This window comes from Tamandua tetradactyla, chromosome 14 (genome assembly GCF_023851605.1).
Source record: "Tamandua tetradactyla isolate mTamTet1 chromosome 14, mTamTet1.pri, whole genome shotgun sequence".
NCBI classification, from domain to species: Eukaryota; Metazoa; Chordata; class Mammalia; order Pilosa; family Myrmecophagidae; genus Tamandua; species Tamandua tetradactyla.
The window spans coordinates 65,555,909-65,568,405 of record NC_135340.1 but is presented as its reverse complement, the minus strand read 5'-3'; the positions used below and the strand labels follow the sequence as shown (position 1 = coordinate 65,568,405).

The 12,497-nt window shown below is 36.0% G+C and overlaps 1 protein-coding gene and 1 pseudogene across 7 annotated transcripts in view; one reads left to right on the top strand and one right to left on the bottom strand.

The window, feature by feature from the left end:
• The window catches only part of AP4E1 (adaptor related protein complex 4 subunit epsilon 1), a 112,910-nt gene that overhangs the window by 89,860 nt on the left and 10,553 nt on the right, over positions 1–12,497 (bottom strand). For 4 of the 7 annotated variants that reach the window (XM_077127872.1, XM_077127873.1, XM_077127874.1 and 1 more), the window contains 2 exons: positions 2,072–2,145; positions 705–826 (listed from right to left, as the gene is read on the bottom strand). In XM_077127872.1, coding sequence (XP_076983987.1) covers positions 705–826; positions 2,072–2,145 — 196 coding nt within the window. Of the gene's footprint in view, positions 1–704; positions 827–2,071; positions 2,146–8,194; positions 8,377–10,101; positions 10,200–12,497 lie in introns of all 7 variants that reach the window. The other 3 variants (XM_077127877.1, XM_077127875.1, XM_077127876.1) reach the window with 2 other exon arrangements.
• LOC143656516 (ATM interactor pseudogene) lies at positions 7,191–9,358 on the top strand (annotated as a pseudogene).

Sequence of the window (12,497 nt, the reverse complement as noted above, 5' to 3'; positions counted from 1 at the left end):
TCAGAACACTAAAAACATTGACTTAACAAGAATATGAAATAAAGAAATGTGGTTTAAGTAAGAAAAATCTTTATCAAGACTTGAATAGGTCTACCTAAAATATCACAGCGAGAGAGGGAAAATGTAGAATGATTACAATGCTTTTCCTAGCTTTAAAAAGCTAAGGGGCTTGGTCAAAAACAAAATAATTCCACATGATGAGGAAGTATATCAAGCAGGTAAGAAAAGAAGGTTGGCAAAATATTACCAGTTAATATTTAATTAGATATATTCTACTATAAAACAGAATGTGAACATGACGTTTTCCTATAAAAACATCTTCCTTATGCATCAAACCTTTCTATTCATAGCATTTGAACCATTTTCAAACATTTTCCATTATTTCATATTATCCTAAAAACAAAGGCGCTTAAACCAACCCTACATAGCCAAGGGAAAATCAGGACCACTGCTCTTTACTTCAGAATTTGGAGGAAAGCCAAGGATTCCTGATACTAAGATTCCTGATACTAAGTTAATTTTTGAAAGCTGCCTAACATTTTTCTAAACCCATATAAAGGATCCCAATAGGATACTTGCATAATAATCAACCAAGATTATTCTCTACCCTGGTAACACTGAGTTAGGGTTATAATAAATTTTCAAGTGTAAGTTTTTGTTCTGAAATACATGGTGAGAGACAGTTATCAAAATAATTTACTTACTTAGAATGTTGCAGTTTATCTTCTATTAATGGAAGAACAGCTGGAATCATTTCTCGAGGGAAGATCTGGCTGACGATAGTAAGTGCCATACATACTTCTACCAGGTTAGTACTCTGCAAGTCCTGACATAATTATTAAGCAAAGAAAACATTCACTGTAAAATTTGGAACTAGGGATGGTGAGCTCAATATTATAATAATCCTACTTAGTTGTTTTCCACTAACTTAATTTAATTTGTACATTCAGGTTTTTTATTTTACAGGAATGACCTGCCTGTTTACTTCATTTGCCTTAACAAAGTCAACAGATAAATACAGACAAATAGCAACTGAAACAAAAAGATGTTGTATTTCTGTCCTGATATTGCCCAAAGTAGTCCTCTCTTTTTATACGCAGGCTTTAAAACTTTTCTAAACCAATAACAAAATAATTTTATGAATATTTCTTCTTACTCAGTAATAACATGAATGAAGTTAAAAGGAAGCTATTCTAGAACACATGCATTTTATTGTATGTATCTAGTTATTCTAGAATACATGCATTTATATGCAATAAAATCCATGTATTCATATATACTTATATATGTCCACAGTTCATAAATAATTCTAATAGAACCCAAAAATATGTTTGAGTATGGAAAAAATTTAAGCTAACAATAATTTTACTATATAGCATAGTGACTTTAAAAAATCAGAAAATACTAAACACACACATATCAAAAAACTGCAAACAGCAAAAAGTGTGACCATTCAATTATGTCTTATCATTAATTTTTTTTTTTGCACGGGCAGGCACCAGGAATCAAGCCCAGGTCTCTGGCATGGCAGGCGAGAATTGTGCCACTGAGCCACCATTGCACCGCCCTTATTATTAATTCTGATTAAAATTTAGCAGGAAAAAATATTGTGAGTGTGGCTTAATTGTGTTTTTATTATCGGTATATTTCAATTATCCAGTTATACTCTATTTTCCTTTAAAATGCCTCTTTAGAATTTGAAGACTTCAATTATTCAGTTTATATCTATATCCCATTAGAGCAAATTCTAGAGAAAAAGTACACCTGGCAAAGAGTCTGAAGATATGACTATAATTCTAGTTCTGTTTTCTTAAATGAAACATTAATAAACAACAACAATAATAATACAGCTACAACTTTATAGTCATTACTCTAACACACAAAACACTATAAATTCTATTATTAGCCTCATCTCATAGATGCAGAAACTGATCTAAAAAATGTTTTTAGGCCTACTCAGTAAGCCCATCTTCCAAAATTATTATTTAAGTAAATCTGATTAAGAAGAAATGTCAGATGTTTGAGAAATAAACTTGAGACTTCATATATTAACCAACACACAATACAGTACCTTTACAACTGTATTCACAAGGAGAAGCAGCAGTTCATGATTTTCATGTAGAAATAAAGAAACAGCCAAATAACCTATAAAAGTTGAGGGGAAAAGTCTCATAACTGCCTGCCAAAAATAAACTTATCCAAAGAAGATATATAAGGTAATATATAATCCAAAATTTAAGTGTCAAGATACAGTTAAAGTAAATATAAAAACAAATTGCAAAATGTGTGCTCCAGAAACCTTCAATAAGGAAGATTTCAGATGTTCTTCATCATCTGAAATCTTTCAGAATTAGTACTTTACATGATACACCTGAAATGGAAGCGAGACTATGCCTACCAACTTAAACTTCTGTAAATGATATTAGAAATATATACCTGATACCTTCTATGCAAATCTCTATACTATCAATCAAAACATTCTCTATCTTATTGGCAAACATATAATTACACAAAAACTAAAAGTTATTATAGTTGATAGTGAGTAACTAGCTATTTGCATTGTTGAGTGAACTACCTCATACCAACCCATATGATGTAAAATATATATTAAGCCATAAATAATATCTTACTTTCTCAATTTGGAGGGACACTGTTAAATGAATAAAAAGTTTTTGAGGAAATAAAACATCAATCACATTAAATGAACTCATTGGCTTAAATGTGTTTTATTTCAATAGAAATAAGATAGTCCATGTCATTTTCTCTGTCACCTATGTATTTTCTATTGATAATAACTAATATATTAGTCAGTCACTACAAGTCCAGTACTTTTCAAGTATCATCTCAATTAACCTACCAACAACTTTATGAGGTTATCATTCCCATTATAAAAAGGAAGCCCAAAATTGGTTAACTGCCCAACACCCAAACAGACATTCTGAGTCCAGTGAATGATTACATGTAGAAATAAACAGCCAAATAACCACTGACTTTATGTACTTCTTTGAGTCAAAAACATCATTTTTAATTCCATGAAATGGCATTTGTCATGGTATTAACATATTTTCTTAATTCTAAGCTGTACATTTTCATGTTTTAGTATTATTGAAATAAGAATGCACATTTAAGCCAATGAGCATATTTAATGTGATGGTGTTTCTTTCCTCAAAATAAGGTCTACCTTTAGACCTTACTCTCTGACTCCCATCCTTCACAATTCCTACAGCCCTTTGGTTAGGGATTCTGGTGTTAACTATCCCCATCATTATCCGGCATCCATACTGTATCCAACTGTTGGGTAATATGAGAAAACACTTAGAAACCTCCCATTCTCAACACCAACACAGAAGTAGTAGCATGACCTTCTGCTATATCCTCACTAAAGGCCAGAGGAGTTGAGATATTACTACCATAATCATGAGAGAGGGAAAAAACCTGAACAGGGCCAAGAAAGAAATGAAGAAACCTCTAGAAAATATTTAAAGCAGAGATTAGGTCTTATCAGACTGCTGAGAACTCACTGTTCAGCCAAGGTACCACCCACACCTAAGTCACCTATACAAAGCGTGATGATTAATTTCATTTGTCAACTTGATCAATTATGGTATCCAGCTGTTTAGTCAAACAAGTAATAGTCTGATTGTTACTGTGAGGATATTTCGTGGATTTAAATCATTATTCAGTTGATTCCAACTATGGTTGATAACATCTGCAATCAACAGAGGAGATTGCCTTCACCAATGAGAGAAGTGTCATCTAATCAGCTGAAAGCCTTCAAGACAGAACTGATTATTTAGCCCTCAGAAAAGAAGAACATCTATCTCTACTTCAGACAGCCAGCTTCTCCTGGGGAATTCTACATCATCATCAAGTGCCTAAACTGTGTCTTGCTCTACAGACCTACTAATCCCTACAGTCACATGAGCCAATTCCTATAATAAATCTCTCAATATTTATATGTGTGTGCATATATATATATATGCACATATGTGCATATGTATGTGTGTATCTTGTCAGTTCTTTTCTCTGAAGAAGCCTGACTAATATATCAAGGTACAAGTAGACAAACTAATGCCAAGACCACTTCATTCAAACCTTAATTCTATCTGTTACCAAGGACATCCTAATTCTTCTGACAATCAGAAAACAGGGAAAATGATATTCTGTGTCACAAAAAATGGAAAATGTTTCAGGGCAACAAAGAATAACAACAGAGTTATTTGATATGACCAAGAGTGAGGTAGGATAAAAATATAGGCTTTGACTTGCAGAAACTCTGGCTCCACCAATTATTAGCTCTACAACCTTAGACAAGTGGGCTGACTTTCTGAGGCTGTTTTTCATCTGTAAAATGAAAATAAATACTATCTCACAGGATAAAGCACTTAACATAAATGCCTGACTTAAAGAATAATGAAATTTATTTATTCAAGAAAACAAAAACTAAAAGTCACCAAAGCTGGTCTTAGAAACGTCAAGTGAAGAGGATGAGGCAATAATATCAGAGTGGAGACATACAGAAAGATTTAAGTGCCACGTTAAAAAAGCATTTCCATTCAATAGTGCACTTTAAGAATATCTGGACATCCAGTTAACCAAGATGGTGATGAAACCGGGTTAGAATTAGGACCACGGCAGGCTGATGAGCAAAGAGCAAATTCTAAGGAGTTAAGATGTAAGGAGAAAAGGCAGCTCTGAGAAGAATAGCAATAGACAGCACTTGGGGCCAACCGCCCCTCAACAAGTGAGCCATCTATGATCAAACATCAACAAGGGAGGAAAAAGGAGAAGGAAGTATAATAGTTAATAAAAACTTTAAAAGGAACAAAAATCTATAAAAGCAGATAGCCCCACCGTGCTGGGGCCTCTCACCGTTCACATCTTCTCTTGCAAGAGTGCCTGCATGCCCTTCTGCATGTGTACTTAAATTTTCTGCCTGCCTACTTGATGTGTACTGTGTCCTTGAATTCGTTCTCAAGGCATGGCCAAGAACTGGGAACCCAATGCCAGCAACAGTGGCATAATATATTCTAGAAGATGCTGTTCCCCCACTGAATCTTTGAACAACTAGCACAAACTGGGTGCTGAATCAAACACACACAGAAAACACAGCTTTGAAACAGGAGAAGCTCCCTTGTTGATTCCTCTCTCACACCCTCTCCGATATGGTGTGGAACCAGTTCATGTTCCTGTTATGGGTCCCTGGACCTGTTCCAGAGGAAGCAAAGTAAACCCTAAATGATACCGGGGTGCTTACATGTGGATGCCAATCTACAGGGTACAAGCCTGAAAGATTGAACCGGGAAACTCTTCTTTGGCTGGCCCTTCCAGAACTTATCCTGTGTAGGCAGGAACAGGCTGCTGACAGCTGAAGTAGTATAAGAAACAATTAAATCTAAGCAGCCTGGGGCAAACGATTGCCTTATTTAAGTCATACAGTAGAGCATACAAGAAGGAAAGAAAGTCTATTCCATGGGGAGTACAGGGATCATTCAAATTCCTATATGGGGGAATTCATAAGGCCAGTAGAAAGCATAAGCCAAGGGCAAGACACAGGATCAAAAAGACCCAGAGAACAGGGCCCTTCATATCTGCCTCCAGCTGAACCTGACGGGAGGACTAAATTCTGAAGGAGAGAACCAGCCAACACAGTGCCAATTTGCACTGTGAAAGGTGCAAATTTTTATAATTGTACTATTAAGTCCATGGTTTAGCATAGAGTTCACGTTTGTGTAGTGCAGTTCCACGGATATTTTGTTTTATTTATTTTTATTCTGTTACCATATATAAAATCTACATTTTGGTTTATTTATTTTTGTTAGCTCCTGGCACTCATGGAATCTCTGTCCTATTACTCTATTGGATCTAAACTTAAGGAACAGACAGCTCAGTAGCCAAAACCCAGAATTAACATTTTTAAATACTAAAATAGTATTAAATATTAAAATAATATTAAAATATACAGCATACAACTTGTAAAAGATTACAAGACATACAAAGAAATAGGATAATGGCCCATCCACAGGAGCTGGATGAAAATCCAGAAACCATAAAAAAAGAAGACATTCTGGACATAGTGGACAATTTTTTTTTTAAATGATCCTCAATATGCTTAAGGAGATAAAGGAAAATACAGAGAACGAACTAAAGGATAGTAGGAAAACAATGAATGAACAATATGAGAATCTGAATAAAGAAATAAAAAATTTAAAAAGGAACCAAACAGAAATACTGGAGTTGAAGACCAAAACAACTAAAATGAAAAATTCCCATGAAGGTTTCAACAGCAGACTGGAGCTAGTAGAAGAATCAGTGAACCCAAAGGTAAGGCAATTAAAAGGATTCAGGCTGAGGAGCAGAAAGAAAACAGAATTTAAACGGAGCCTAAAAGACCTATGGGAAACCATCAAGCATACCAATATATGTAGGATGTGAGAAGAAAAAAAGGAGCAAAAGAAATACTCAAAGAAAAAATGGCAGAAAACTTCTCAAATTTAACAAAAGACTTGAATACACCCATTCAAGAACTCTAAGGAAACTCAAAGAGAACTACACACAGACACATAGTAATCAAATTGTCCAATGCAAAGAACAAGGAGAAAATTATGAAAGCTGCAAGAGAAAAGCAATGTGTTATATACAAGGGAGTCTCAATAAGATTGAGTGCAAATTTCTCATCAAAAATCATGTAGGCAAGAAGACAGTGGGACAAAATATTTAAAGTGTGGAAAGACAATAATTGTCAACCAAGAATTTCGTATCTAGCAAAATTTTCTTTCAAAAATAAGGGAGAGGGCGGTGCAATGGTGGCTCAGTGACAGAATTTCCACCTGCCATGCTGGAGACCTGGGTTCAATTCCCGGTGCCTGCCTAACCAAAAAAAATAATAAAATGAAATAAGGGAGAGCGGAGCCATGCAGCCACTGAGGAGGCAGCGGCTCTGGGCTTGGGCACCCTGAGGATCCTGGCAGCCACGAGGGGAGCTGTCATTGCCTCAGGCACATGGGGATTCAGGATGGCTGAGGGGCAGCTGGCCACAGCCCACAGTTCCAATGCTTAAGCACAAACATCCTGTAAACTGTGGGTGGCTGCAACAAGATCCTGCCCAACAGCCTCATGCTGAACATGCACCTAGTCAAGAGCCACCGACTACAGGATGGCACTTTAGGCAGGTGTATGGTTTCAGTGGTTCTACCATGGTAGAATGCTTGCCTTCCATGCAGGAGACCTGGGTTCAATTCTGGGACCATGCACCCCCAAAAATAAACACACAAACAAAAAACAGCACTTTATGAAAATGCATGCTGAAAAGAAGCATAAATGTAGTAAGTGCAGCAATTCTTATGGTATTGAATGGGACCTGAAAAGACACGCAGAGGACTGTGGCAAGACCTTCCAGTACACACGTGGCTGTTCTTATGACAGCAGAACTGTCTTGCAGTCATATATCTACCAAACTGGCCATGAGAGCCGTGCTGAACACAGAGAAAAGGGAAATGGAGAACTCCAAGAACAACCAGAAGTTGTCAAATAAGACTACTGAATCACTGCTTGATAAACCAACCTCTAGACCAGACACACAAGAACTAGAAACTTCAGATATCAAGCTAGTAGCCTCCTTTGAACACTCTTGCAGCTCTAATACCTGAAAATAGACTCCTACAACACTTACAAGATATCCTCAGAAGTTGCTTTTTTTAAAACCCAAAGTGGCTTTGGTTAAACTGCCTGTTCTGCAGTTTTCTCCTGCGCCTATCTTTGTGCCTACTACAACTAACTCCTCAGCCCAGCCTGTGGTAGCAGGTGTGGATTATCAGGGCTCTGATACAGGAACCATTTACTTACTTTGTCCGTAGGAACTCTGATCCTTGCCTAGATTTAGAGGCTTTCTTAAGGAGAGTCTGCCTCTCTCAAAAATTGTGAATCCTGTGGGTGCTGAACCAATCAGTACAGGTGTTCAAGGGAACTAGAGTAAAAGTCCACCTACCACTTTACAACAACTAGGGAACACATGTTAGAACAGCATTTCTTCCAACAATGTGCAGACAGATCTGTCTTATGCCCCACCAAGTTTCATGTCTTCTGCACGGTTGGGCCTCCCCAGATTTTTCTGTATTGTCTTGTTTTCAAACCGATGTGACATTTGGTTCTCAAGTTTCACTTCCCATAAGTGTTTATACTCAAACACTGTTACCTTGTTCTAAAGTAGCTTCATTTAGCCATTCAGACTGATGCTTTTTTAGATGTTTGTTCCAGGTCAGGTGGGATCTCCAGAAAAACTCAAACAAGTGGAGTGCAAAGTTCCACAAATACACATAGACCAAGCAGTAATGTGCAGAGACATCTTTGAGAATGTCCTTTCATCATACACCGTTTCTACAGACAATATTATAAACAACAGTTTGATAGGAGATACTATAACTCATGATTTGTTACCCAAAAATGACCCTAGGACTTTATTTAAATCAAGATATTGAGAAATCTGCACCAATTATAAACTTCAGTAAGCAGAACAGTATGTTTCCTTCACAAAACATGACAGATAAACAGACCCAAACCATAGATTTCTTAAGTGATTTAGAAAACATCTTGTAAAGTAACCTGCCAGGTCAGACATTGGATAATCGCAATCTTTTATTTGACACGAACACTAGAATTGACAGACAGCTCCCATGAGGCACAATCCAGAATCCCAAAATAGATTTTGATAAAGAGTTCTTTTTTTGGTTTCAAATATCCAAACTTAAGCAGAAGAGAGTGAATTCAGCAATTACGAACACTGAACCGGCCTGGGAATCCCTGGACACAAAGATCCAAACCAACTTTTTACTTACAGACACCTCTGCTTGGTCCTACAGTTGTAGGAAAAATGCTAACTTCTTGGGCCTTAACATGTTTGATAGGCAGACACAGTTAAACTTCTTTTTAGACAGTAGCTCTTACCTGCCATTGGCCAGTATTCTGAAACTCCAACTTTTCCATGAGCACTGACTCATCTGACACAGAAACCCAAACAGAAGCAATTTTCACTAAAAACCTACCTCTAGAAAGCAAAGTTCAGTTGGACAGTACAGAAATACACACCATGAAATCTGGTTTTGAAACCCCGGGGAGTTTGTTTTTCACCAGCAAGGAAACTCAAACAGCCATGGATGACATGGATGACTTCCTTCTGGCCAATGTGGCTTAGAACACAATGGAGTCTCAGTTGAGTTCTGTGGAAACCCAGATGTGCAGAACTGCCCACAGTCTCCAATTTGTAAAAAGTGAAGTCATGTACTTTTGTAAAATTGTGCAGGGATGGCATTTACAGTTTTCTTCTGGATTTAGAAAATGGGACAAAAGTATTAACTACTGAATGTAGTTGTTTATGCAGATGCTTAGATTTTTTGTTGGTTCTTTGCCTTCTGTACTTGTAAACATGAAATTTGTATATAAATGTTAGTGTATTAAAAAAAAAGTGAGAGATGAAGACATTCTCAGATAAACTGAGAAAGCCTGTCACTACCAGACCTGCCCTACAAACAATGCAAAAGGCAGTTAGTTCTTCAGAATGAAAGGAAAGGACACTAAAGAGTGGATCAAAGCAGCATAAAGAAATAAAGACCTCCAGTAAAGGTAACCACCTAAGTAATTATAAATGCCAGTACTACTGCATTGTATTTTTTGGCATGTAACTCCACTTTTTACTTCTTTTAGGTTTTAAATGCAAATGTGTAAAAAAGTAATGATAAATCTATGGTTTGGAACATACAACTTATAAAGATGTATCTGAAACAAGTAAAACAAGAAGGTGGAGGGACAGAGGGGTACAGGAACAGTGTATGTGTATCTTATTGAAGTTAAGTTGGTATCAAATCAAACACGGTTGTTATAAACTTAGGTTGTAAATTATAGCCCCATGGTAACCAGAAAGGAAATATATAAAAATACACACAGAAAAAAAAAAGAAGGGACTCAAAATAGTATACCACATACACAAAAAATCAAATAAGAAAGTAGGCACTAGCGGGAGAAGTGAGGGACAAGAAAAGGTATAAGACTTACAAAGACCAAAGAGCAAAGTGGCAGGAAAAAAAGTCCTGCATCATCAATAGTTACCTTAACTGTAATGGACTAAACTCTTCAGTGAAAAGGCAGAGATTGGCAGAATGGATTAAAACCATGACCCAACTATACGTTGTTTACAAGAGACTCACCTGAAATTTAAAAACATAGTAGATAAAAGTGAAAGGATGAAAAAACATACCATGCAAACAATAAAAAAGAGCTGGATAGCTATAGTAATACCAGGTAAAAAACTTTAAGTCAAACCTATCATGAGGGACAAAGAAGGTCACTATATACTGAGAAAGAGATCAATTCAACAAGAAGACATACATTTATAGGTATATACGCACCTAATGGCAGAGCACCAGAATATATAAAGCAAATTTTGACATATTTGAAGGGAGAAATAGATGGTTCTACACTAATAGTAGGAGACTTCATTATACCACTTTTAATAATGAATAAAACATTGATACAAACTATATAGCTTTTACAATTTGACCATGTGATTGTGAAAACCTTGTAGCTGACACTCCCTTTATCCAGGATATAGACAGATGACTGAAAAAAATAAGGACAAAAAATAAATAAATAATTGGGGAGGGGAAGGGGTAAAAAAAAATATGGGGTAGATTGCAATATTAGTGGTCAATGTGAGGGAGGGGTACAGGGTAGGGGATGGATGGTTTTTTCCTTTTTATTTCTTTTTCTGGAGAAATGCAAATGTTCTAAAAATGACCATACTGATGAACACACAACTATGTGAAGATACCGTAAGCCAATGATTGCATACTTTGGATGGATTGTGTAGCATGTGAAGATACCATAATAAAACTATTTTTTAAAAATACACTGATACAGAAAGTAAGAAATAGAAGACTTGAACAATACTCTAACAGACATATGTAGGACACTGCACCCAACAGCTACAGAATACACATTCATCTCTAGTGCACATGGATCATTCTCCAAGGTAAACCACATATTAGGTCACAAAACAAGCCTCAATAATTTCAAAAATATTGAAATCTCATGATGTATTACCTCTAACTGTAATGCAATAAATCAGTAATAGTGGGAGAAATGGAAAATTCAGAAATCTATGGAAATTAAATAGCGCAGTCATAAATAACCAAAGGGTCAAGGAATAAATCACAAGAACATGAGAAAATATCTTGAAGTAAATAAAAACAAAAACACAACACACCAAAACTTCTGGTATGCAGCAAATACAGTGCCGAAAGGGAAATTTATAGCTCTAAATGTAGGAAGAAATATCTCAAATCAAAGACCTAACCACACAAATGGAGATTCTAGAAAAAGAGCTAACTAAACCTAAAGCAAACAGAAAGAAGGAAATATTTTTAGAGCAAAAATAAATGGAGAGTAACTAAGAAACTAAAAAAAAATAAAAGTAAAAAAAATAAATGGAGAGAGTAAAAAAACAATATAGAGAATCAATAAAACCAAGAATTGGTTCTTTGAAAAGATCGAGAAAATTGACGAACCTTTAGCTAAACTGATAAATAATAAAAAAAAAAAGAAGACCCATATAACTAAAATCAGAAATGAAACGGGGAAAAATACTACCAACCCCACAGAAATAAAAGGACTCTAAGAGGATACTATGAACAACTGTACACCAACAAATAAGACAACCTAAAAGGAATTTTCCAAAACACAAACTACTCACACTGACTAAAGAAGTAGAAGCTATCAAGAGATCAATAACCAGTAAAGAGATTGATCAGTAATCAAAAACCTCCCAACAAAGAAAAGCCCAGGACAACATGGCTTCACTGGTGAATTTTACTACATATTCCAAGAAGAATTAACACCAATCCTGCTCAAGCTCTTTCCAAAAAACTGAAGAGGAGGAAACACTCCCTAATTCACTTTATGAGGCCAACGTCACCCTAACACCAAAGCCAGATAAAGACACCACAAGTAAAGAAAACTATTACGGAACAACATCCCTTGTAAATATAGATGGAAAACTCATCAAAATACCAGCAATCCAAACCCAACAGTACATTAAAAGAATTATACACCATGATCAAGGAGGACTTATCCAGGTAAGCAAAGGTGGTTCCACACAAGAATATCAATTAATGCAACACAAAACATTAATAGAACAAAAGGAAAAAAACATAAGATCACCTCATGACTCAAAAAGGCATTTGACAAAATCCAACAGTCTTTCTTGATAAAAACACCTAGAAAACTTGGGCTAAAAGGAAACTTCCTCAAAACAACAAAGGGCATGTATAAGTCCCGCAGCTAGCATCATAGTTAATGGTAAAGACTGAAAGCTTTCCCTTTTAGACCAAGAACAGACAAGGATGCCCACTATCATCACTGATACTCAATACTGTACTGGGTGCAACCACTGTGGAAGGCAGTTTGGCGGTTCCTCAAAAAGCTGAATATAGAATTGCCATATGACC